The 10,728-nt window shown below is 38.7% G+C and overlaps 1 protein-coding gene across 2 annotated transcripts; it reads right to left on the reverse strand.

Annotated features, from left to right (window-relative positions):
• Positions 1-1,089: 1,089 nt before the first annotated feature.
• On the reverse strand, positions 1,090-3,810 carry LOC126618753 (cell division cycle 20.1, cofactor of APC complex-like). 2 transcript variants are annotated; one of them, XM_050286911.1, is made up of 6 exons: positions 3,724-3,810; positions 3,519-3,637; positions 2,933-3,208; positions 2,375-2,644; positions 1,721-2,302; positions 1,090-1,612 (listed from the first exon to the last, which is right to left on the reverse strand). In XM_050286911.1, the coding sequence occupies exons 2-6, from the start codon at positions 3,594-3,596 to the stop codon at positions 1,475-1,477; spliced, it is 1,344 nt and encodes a 447-aa protein (XP_050142868.1). In that variant the 5' UTR covers positions 3,597-3,637; positions 3,724-3,810; the 3' UTR covers positions 1,090-1,474. The 2 variants fall into 2 exon arrangements, with proteins under 2 accessions (XP_050142868.1, XP_050142869.1); XM_050286912.1 differs by having other exon boundaries at positions 3,745-3,804.
• Positions 3,811-10,728: the final 6,918 nt, after the last annotated feature.

Raw genomic sequence — 10,728 nt, forward strand, 5'->3', positions numbered from 1 at the left:
ATCCCAAGCTTAGGGCCGAACTGTTTTGCACTCCAAAAGAGTCATCCTGCACTCCTCGTTTATAAAATAATATGACAGAATTGCACCTCTGGGAGGTGGCCTTTTCGGAGTACCAATAACATCTCAAAGTCCTTCACAAATCATACTCATAAAGTCCTAAATCTTTGGTAGTTCTCTCGTCTTCCTCTTCGACTTCATCGTCCTCATCCTAACATGTATGTCTTCTCCCTCCTGCATTGCTCGTCCAAGCGTCGGCCTCTCTGCCCATATCTTGTCCGCATCAGGCCTGCATACACAACGCATGCTTCAACGGCGTTAAAGAAGTCCTCCGTTCAAGCACAAAAAGCGGCAGAGACTCAACAGACGGCAGCTTCTTATACATGTCATCCAACACGGGAGCCTCTGAGTCAAAGCAGAAGTGTACAAGTGATCTCTATTGAAATGCCTTAAAATCATTCATCCACTGTACGCAGCGCGTGTAAGGATTCAAGACGATCATAGGAAATGTAGAAGCTAGCGCTTCGGAGATGACAGGACCAGTAGTGCACCAAGCAAGAACATAATCAAGCCAAACTGCACGAGCCCTGACAATCGAGATAACCTGAAGTAGCAGCCCCATGACTTCTCCATCGAGCATTCGAGACATTCTACAGAACAACTCTTCAGCATAAACTTCCTCATAAAACCCGGTAGCAAACAGCATCCCAGGTTTGCACTAAAAATCTCAGCAGGGTCAAGGTTCATGACATACGCACAATATTAGATTCGTCTGTCTGGCTAACCAACCGACGAACGAAGGTTGTTTTACCCTGTCATATATCATTTGCGAGCTAATTAAGTCGAAAAAATTTGTCAAAATATAACCATTGCCTTTGAATGCAAAAATACAGGGGTTAAATTGACCGAAAATATGTCGTCATCAACGTGGAACATCACTCAAACTACAGGGACTAAACTCATGATCTGCCAGTACACCAATCTCCACCTCCGCATAGTGGTGGTGCCGACGCCATGTGCACATCATCACCGCCACCATGAGGTCAAGGTTCTCCTTCATCTTACATAATAGCAAAAGAATAGAAAGAAGAATTTATATCAAACTGCTTTATTTCTTGTAACCATATACAGTAAATAATACACATTTGCATCAACACTCCTCTTTCTTTTTCTTTTCCCTGTTACAAACTTATAGTAAAAAACATATACTCTATCTGTTCAGTTTTGGAATCCACCACGAAAACAAGGTCTGACCTCAGGAGAAATCAAGTCTAGCTAAAAGAGAGAAGATTAATGGGAAAGCATCTGAAGATAGGTCAACTTAGAGAGGCACTTGTCATGATCTTCGACGAATGCAGCAATAAGCAAATAGCACTGCACTTTCTTCTCCTGTTGCAGATTGTCCCAAGACTCCCAACAACAGAGGTCAGCTTCAACATATGAACCGCCTTAAAGCCGCAGTTGCTTTTCCTGATCTTCAACGTATGCAGTAATCAACAAATGGCATTGAACTTTCTTCTCGTGGGGGTTTAGCAACCTCAGGAATCCCAAACACATTCCAAAACCGAAGAGTCTCATCCGCGGCTGCAGTGGCCACAGCACATCCATCTGGGCTCTGAAAGCATAAAAAACACGGTTAGAAACTACAAAATCAAGTTGTGACCTAGCCTTTTTCATTAACACAGTTCAACTTATCAAAAGTTAATTTTTCTGAAATTATTACCTGAGTCATAAAGAGAATTCTGGATGTATGGCCACTGAGCTCTGCCATCCTCACCATCGAAGGGTATTTCCAAAGGACCAGGTGATTCTGGCTAAAACCGTGAGAACTAAGCAATTCACGCTCATTCTTGCTCCACACCAGACCACACACTTGTGAACCAGTTTCAACCGAGTTCAAGCACGAGCCCGTGTGTACATTCCAGAACTTAATGCACTGGTCACCTTCACCTCCACCAGAGGCCAGCAAATTCCCTTGGAATGGACACCAAGCAAGGGCCTTGACTGCTGCAGAGTGGTTTTGAAGCCTGTGAAGCCACTGGTGTGATGAAGTTGAAGAGATTGCCGACCTATCCCATATAAAGAGAAGATTGTCGTTCCCTCCACTAGCTAATTGTTGGCCCGACGCTGACCATTTCAATCCACAAACTTCCTGATGGTGACCGATGTAGGTTTCAACTATATGAGATCTCACTCTAAGGTCATTGTTGATTATTCTACTATCCCCACCGCCTGTGGTAAGTATGTGCTTGTTCCAGGCCAGTGAACCCACTCTTTGTTGGTGACCATCTCTCAACACTCGCAACTGCATAATGAGTAGTAAATTTAGCTGCAAGGTTTTGTTTAACAGCAGAATAAGCAATAACAATGTTCTTACCAGTTTAACAGAGATGGAATCCCACAATTGAACATTGGAATTGTTCAAGCCAACAGCAACGTGCTGCCCATCAGGAGCCCAACTGATGCTTGTAACGGGGCCAGCTTCATCATCAACTGTGACAAGTTCTTCAACGGATGCATCAGAAGCACTCCATAGGTACACTGTGTTTCCTAGAGCAATTGCAAGAACATTATTGCTGCTCCAGTCGAGTACATTCAAGTAGAAATCATCTACAATCCCGGGAGCATCCAGTGTCCTCTCTGAACCCTGCAAAATCAATTTGGAACAATAAGAACAACCACATAACAATGGTATAACACACACTACAAACAATGATTCAGACAAAATCCTAAGCAGAATTACATTCCCTTATACGATCATCACTGAAACACACAAACTGCATGTTATCATCATTACACATGCAGTACGAGCAGACTTACATTCCCTTATGTCTAGCATTACCTATGTGAAACAATCTTAGAATCCAAGTAGACATTTTTTAGCAGAAGTGTTCATAATCCAACTTCACATATGACAGTACTAATGCAATTATACCTGAGGAATCTGTCGACGGGGCTTGGCAGATTTGGCATTATGAGGAGGGGGTGAAAGTAGCCTCCTCGGAATGGCTTCAACTGGTGTTGGTGGCTTTTCCTTGAATGTCAGGATTCGCGGCCGGTTCATGTTAAACGTCTCATCCAGTAGCTTACGGTACGCCTCACTTGATGGAGAGCTTACAACCGAGTTCTCTTTGCCTTTTCTCCCTCCGGTGACCATGTAATTCGCGTAATCAAGGTCCATTGCCGCTCGATTCGGTATAAACCTGTCCAGCTGTGAATACCAAAAGACAACATCAGAAAACGAAAACCCAAGACACACTAAACCTCTGGTTGGTTTCAAGTAAAATAAAGGTTAAAGAAAATTAGCTGGCCGCTTTTGGAAAACAAATCTCGGAATTCGGTTTTGTTTTCATTAAGCAATCAAAAACAAAGATTCGCCCAGTTCTTGAAGGAAAAAAGCCCTAAAATTGCAACGATGCAGATAATTAACAGCAAACCCAGGAGAAATTCATACGGGAAAAATATGTAAACCATAACAATTTGAAACAAATCAAAAGAACCCAGAAGGGAAACCCGCTTACATTTTCCCGATTGCGCTTTCTCGGAAGGAACTGTTCTTGGAGAGGGCTTCGGTACTTGATCTTTCGTGATGAATCCATAGGCGGAAACAGAAATTAACAAGAAAAAAGAAGAATAAAACCTGCAAATAACAAGATCAAATTAAATTCAAATAAACCCAACAAGAAAATCACAGAAAATAATATATAATCTGATATAGAAACTAAAAAATCGTAAAAAATAGAGAGCCTTGATCTTTTTGTGCGAGAACCGAAAGCAATGCGAAAGGTGATCAAATTATCGAACAGGTTTCCGTTGTGAAATTTTGAAGAGTTTCGAGTTCAACGGCTACGTTTTAAATAGGTTTCCGTTGACACTTTGCTTGACCAAAATACCCTTTACATGGTACTTACTTCCGAGAGTGATTCTCGCCGGATTCTCTTTGTGAGGATTCCGAGGATCCTCCAATCATATATGTTTATCGTACATCGTACGATCATTTTTTGTCAGGTATTATTTATATTTAATTTTAAATAAAAAAATTACAATAATTTTTTACCGCATCATGTACAATAAACGAATTTAATTGGAGGATCCTTATAAAGAGGATCAGGCGAGAATCCTCTTGGCTTACTTCCATGTACAAACCCGAATATAAAATTTGCTATTGTAGTTTTGGGTCCCTCTAGGGTAGCTTAATTTACTGTAATGTTATAACGTTCAACTATAATATACTATGTTAACAGTGTTATAATAATTACGTCATTTTTTGTTATTAACTTGAATCTTATTATAATTATGTAACGTTAGAGTTAATTTTGAACCATCATTGTGTATCTTAAATAATATTGTTAGCAAAGAGTCCACTACGTCTACAATCTTGGAGTATTCAAGATTATCTCCAATGCCTTACTTTTAATAAGGTATAAATTATAATTATCTCCGATACTTTATTTTTAATAAGGTACCGTAGAATTTCCTTTTATTTTGAGAAAATGAATTAGCTAACTATCTTAATTTACTAAAATTAAATATTATTACGTCATTTTTATATAACTTAGAACCGTGACTGCAATTGAAAATATTCATACGTATTTATAAACTTTCTAAACTCCAAAATTTTGCAACTTTAAGTTTATAAATTAGTGTCCAATTTGAGAGCAAGTTAAGAAAAAAACAAGATAAGAACTCAGAAAGAACTATTTATCCATAATAGTCTTTTGTATGCGTGTGAGCTTGCGTGTGACAATTTATTATTTTGTATGTTATATTATACTTGTAATTTTTATTATGTTTTATTTTTTTAATACAAGCGATTGTTTACGCAATGTCAACAATAGTAATTATAGGATTCTTAATTTGTCATATCCCGATCGAGGCTCGACTTCGCCGTAGTATGATATTATCCGCTTTGGACCCCGACCACGCTCTCACAATTTTATTTCTGGGAACTCACGCAAGCAGAACTTTACAGTTGATCACCCATCCTGGGAATGCTCCACTTCACAGTTGATCACCCATCCTGGGAATGCTCTGGCCCCATACTCGCTTAACTTTGGAGTTCCTGCGGAACCCGAAGCTAATGAGTTCCCAAAAAGCCTCGTGCTAAAAGAGGTGGGCATGTACATATAAGGCATAGAAGATCCTCACCCCTAGGCGATGTGAGATCTAACAATCCACCCCTCTTCGTGCTAAAAGAGGTGGGCATGTACATATAAGGCATAGAGGATCCTCACCCCTAGGCGATGTGAGATCTAACAATCCACCCCTCTTAGGGGCCCAATGTCCACATCGGCACACTTCCGGCCAGGAAGTGGCTCTGATACCAAATTGTCACATCCCGGGCTCGACTCCGCCGTAGCACGATATTGTCCGCTTTGGGCTCCAACCACGCCTTCACGGTTTTGTTTCTGGGAACTCACGCGAGCAGAACTTCCCAATGGGTCACCCATCCTGGGAATGCCCTAGCCCCGTATTTGCTTAACTTCGGAGTTCCTACGGAACCCGAAGTCAGTGAGTTCCCAAAATGCCTCGTGCTAAAGGAGGTGGACATGTACATATAAGGCATAAGGATCCTCACCTCTGGGCGATGTGGGATCTAACATAATTAAATCCTAATATTGAGGGATTCTTATAATATAACTTAGGTACGAGTTATTGTTGGCTGATATTCTTGAATACCTGTCCACTTGTCTTGTTTCTTTGAAATTAGCATTAGTTGCAATACTCCCTTGAGTTCATTTTTGTATACCACTTCATTATTTGTTACAGGATGAGTTTTACTTAATTTACCCGCTTTACGAATCTCAAAAACCTCAAAAACCAGTTTCATTCAATGATATATAATGTGGTTCAATGGTATATAATGTGGTGGCGATGTTAAGTTCTTCAAAGCGATGATTATAATTTAATCCAACAGTCAAGAGATGACTTTAAGAGAAAATTTAAAAAATAAACAGTTGGATCGTTAAGATATATTATTGATTGAGCTGTACAAGAGATCCCACTCCACAATATATGTTTTCTTGTTGAAATGAAGTTTGGTCAGCTGGATTTTGTTTTTATTCAACATCTGTTTTCTTTATAGGCACACAAGTATATAGCGAAGTCTGCAAAGGAACTCCCTAAACAAAACAACAATTGTTTAATTTTATATATGTGATACCATATTAATATTTTAGGAAGGCGACTGTTAATTATTGCAGTTTTTCTGTTCAACAATGAGATCAGTTGGTCCGAACGATTGCAAAACAATTCAAATCTTCCAAATTAAAAGACAACATTCATAATTTTCTTTGATTAAACGCAAAATATAGTGATCTAGCTAGTCCAATCTAGACTAATCTAATCCTCCATATCAAATATGGCCTTTAATTAGGTAATATTTAACTTTCCGGCAAGCAACAGAAGATTGAAAAGATGTGAATATCCAATCAATATCTTATTCAACTGAGGCAATAAAATGTGTAAACTTCATACATATACTGATATACAAATACTGCTTCGAAATAAGAGAGGAAGCTAAGCTAAAGAAACTTCGTTACGTGTTAAGCAATCAATCTAAGTGTTACCAGAAATTATCATCTCGAACTCTCTCATGGTTTTGAAAGGATCGTCAATGTCGACATTCTTTTCCATCTCAATGAGGGCAAGCCGAGTAGCTTCTCTGTCTCTTTGGCGATTCTTCTTTATCAATTCATTGGCTTTGGCAAGTTCAGCGGCTCTATACTTCTCAATCAAGGCAGCGGGGGTTTCAGGGCGTTGCGCTTTAAGAATGGTGACTGCGAACCGAGATTTCAACATGGCCACCCGAGCCGCTTCAGGTGTTGTGGTGCCATGCTCATTATGATCACAAAGAGGAAGAGGAGGTAGCACTGTCAAGGGTGACTCACAGCTCAAGTAGCCACCCGATTTATCAGATGAAATCTGATCACAAATCACAGGAAGAGGAGTGGACAGCCTCTTCTGCTTCTTTGCCCTATTCGTTTCCTGGGCCATAATCTCAACTCTCTCGCGATCGTCGGCCGGTGGAGCAGAGCGTTTCTTTGAGTTATTCACAGAAGCTACCCGCGGGGATTCGGGTCTGGAGGCGAGTTTCGTCGAACGGGAAGAAGAGGAATCGTTAGCAGCCTTCTTGAAAGCATTCAGATTGCGAGTGGTTTCCGCTGCAGGTTTGTGCTGATCAGATGAGAGGATTTCGTCAAGCCACTTTCTAGTTTTACGAGAGTGTTTCATAGTTGGTGACAAAAAATTCAAGAGAGAACGAAGAAGGAAATCGCAGTGCGGACGAGTAAAGGTAGAGGGAGTGGATGGTGCAGAGTGAGAAATAGAAACCCTAGCTAACCGCTAATATACTGCCCGAATAAACTCTCCCAAGCCAACCTTGCTTCCCAAGAAACTAGATAATCCAACTCTGTTTGGGAAACCTAACGCTATTTAATCATATTTTTTGTAAGATGATCATTGATATTTTTACATGGAGAACAACCGACTAATATTTTGATATATTTGTCTCAGTTTGAGTGAAGTACTAATTTTCATTCCACTACAATTAATCACGAGATTTGTTGGATTATTTTCTTTTTCTTTAAATTTGTTTGAAACTGTAGGATATTTCTACTTTCCTTGAAAATTGTGGTTTCTTGATTTCTCATGTATACTTTTCTCATAATAACGAGGTTACACTAGGAATGCAAATTATGGATAGAATTGGAAATCATGTTAATCAAACAAGATTAAGAATATTACAAAAATAATTAAGGAGTGTGCGTGGCTTGTTTAGTTGGTCAAGAGCATTTGCCCTTGCACTCAACGTCCAGTGTTCAAATTATCCTCCTCGTAGTTTAATGTAAATTATCCTCCGCATTCCCGTGTTCAAACTTCTGTTTTCTTTTTGGCACACAAGTATATAGACAAGTCTGCAAGGGAACTCCCTAAACAACACAACAATTGTTTCATATTATATTTTTGGGTAAATTACATAGTAGCCCCTCAGGTTTGAGGTCTATTGCAATCTTATACAACATCTTTAAAACATTTCACTTTCATACCTCAAGTACTATTTTCATACAACATCTGTAAACAGATTCATGGATGGAAAATGTAACGGTTGTATGAAATTGAAATAAAATAGTACTTGAGGTATGAAAGTGAAATGTTTTAAAGATGTTGTATAAGATTGCAATAGACCTCAAACCTGAGGGGCTACTATGTAATTTATCCTATATTTTTATACATGTGATACCATATTAATATTTTTAGGAAGGTGACGGTTCTTGCGATTTTCCTGTTCAATAGTAAGATCAGTTGGTCTGAACGATTGTAAAATAATTCATATCCTCCAAATTGAAAGACAACATTCATATATAGTCTTCTTTGATAAACTTAAAATATAGTGATATAACTAGTCCAATCTAGTCCAAACTAATCCTCCATATCAAACACGGCCTTTAATTAGGTAATATTTAACTTTTCGGTAAGCAACAGGAGATTGAAAAGATGTGAATATCCAATCAAAATCTTATTCAATGAGGCCATAAAATGCGTAAACTTCATACATATACACATACTGCTTCGAAAATAAGAGAGGAAGCTAAGCTAAAGAAACTTCATTACGTGTTAATAAATCAATCTAACAAGTGTTATTGGAAATTATCATCTCAAACTCTCTCATGGTTTTGAAAGGATCGTCAATGTCGACATTCTTTTCCATCTCAATGAGGGCAAGCCGAGCGGCTTCTCTGTCTCTTTGGCGATTCTTCTTCATCAATTCATTGGCTCTGGCAAGTTCAGCGGCTCTATACTTCTCAATCACGACGGCGGGGGTTTCAGGGCGTTGCGCTTTAAGAATGGTGACTGCGAACCGAGATTTCAACATGGCCACCCGAGCCGCCTCAGATCTTGTGGTGCCATTCTCATGATGATCACAATGAGGAAGAGGAGGCAGCACTGTCACCGGTGACTCACAGCTCAAGTAGCCACCCGATTTATCCAATGAAATCTCACAAGTCACTGGGAGAGGAGTGGACAGCCTCTTCTGCTTCTTTGCCCTATTCATGCCCTGGTCAATAATCTCAACTCTCTCGCGATCGTTGGCCGGTGTAGCGCAGCGTTTCTTTGAGTTATTCAAAGTAACTACCCGCGGGGATTCGGGTTTGGAGACCAGTTTCGTCGAACGGGAAGAAGAACCGTTAGCAGCCTTCTTGAAAGCATTCAGATTGCGAGTGGTTTCCGCTGCAGGTTTGTGCTGACCAGATGACAGGATTTCGTCAAGCCACTTTCTAGTTTTACAAGAGTATTTCATGGTTGGTGACAAAAAATTCAAGAGAGAACGAAGAAGGAAAGCGCAGTGCGGACGAGTAAAGGTAGAGGGAGTGGATGTGATGCAGAGCGAGAAATAGAAACCCTAGCTAACCGCTAATATATCCTATATATAAGTTATAACATGTGGTCCACAGCCCAAATAAAACTCTCCCAAGCCAACCTTGTTTCCCAAGAAACTATATAATCCAACTCTGTTTGGGAAAACTAACGCTATTTAATCATATTTTTTGTATGTTTATCGATATTTTGATATGGAGAACAACCGACTAATATTTTATATATTTGTCTCAGTTTGAGTGAAGTCCTAATTTTCATTCCATTACAATTAATCACGAGATTTGTTGGATTATTTTCTTTTTCTTTAGAGTAAATTATAGCAATGGTCCCTTAACTTTAATCAAATTGGAATAATAGTCTCTCAACTAAAAATCTATTACCATTGGTCCCTCAACTCATCAAAATGTGTAGTTATGGTCATTTTCGTCAACTTCGTGAGAATTTTGTCAAAATAAGTTATGTTGGAAGAACCATTGCTACAATTGGGGTCCCTCAACTCATCAAAACATGTAGCTATGGTCCTATTCGTCAACTTTGTCAGAATTTTGTCAAAATGAGTTATGTTGGAAGAACTATTGCTACAATTGGGTTAAAGTTGAGGACCATTGCTCCAATTGGGATAAAGTTGAGGGACCATCTCTCTAGTTGGATGAAAGTTGAGGGGTCAATGGTAATGGATTTTTAGTTAAGAGATCATAACTGCATATTTTGATGAGTTGAGGGACCGATGGTAATGAATTTTTAATTAAGAGACCATTGCTCCAATTGAGTTAAAGTTAAGAGACAATTGCTACAATTTACTCTTTTCTTTAAATTTGTTTGAAACGGTAGGATTTCTGGTTTTCGTTGAAAATTGTGTTTTCTTGATTTCTCATGTATACTTTTCTCATAATAACAAGGTTACACTAGAAATGCCAATTATGGATAGAATTGGAAATCACATTAATCAAATAAGATTATTAATATTACAAAAATAATTATGAAGTGCAAGTTATTTGTTGTTCAATTAGTTAAGAGCATTTGCCCTTGCACCCAGCGTCCTGTATTCAAATCCCCTCCTCTCCTCATAGTTTAATGTAAATTATCCTATCGTTTATAAAAGAAAATAATCAAAATGTGCTGATTAACTATTTAAGAGTGCTTGTAACAAATCGATTTTCAATATATAAATATTTTGTTTGTGGTTCATTGATGAAGTTAGGTGTAAAGACTACAGAGAAATACGACATAGTTTTACCCTAAAAAAGTAACTACAATCAACCACAAGATTAGAATGGTCTCTCATTTATAACTTTGGCTAATAAAATTAGAAAAATGCTACAACTTTGCACTAGTTTTTTAGCTTTAATAAAT

The sequence above is a fragment of the Malus sylvestris genome, chromosome 4, assembly GCF_916048215.2.
Source record: "Malus sylvestris chromosome 4, drMalSylv7.2, whole genome shotgun sequence".
Classification (NCBI taxonomy): Eukaryota; Viridiplantae; Streptophyta; class Magnoliopsida; order Rosales; family Rosaceae; genus Malus; species Malus sylvestris.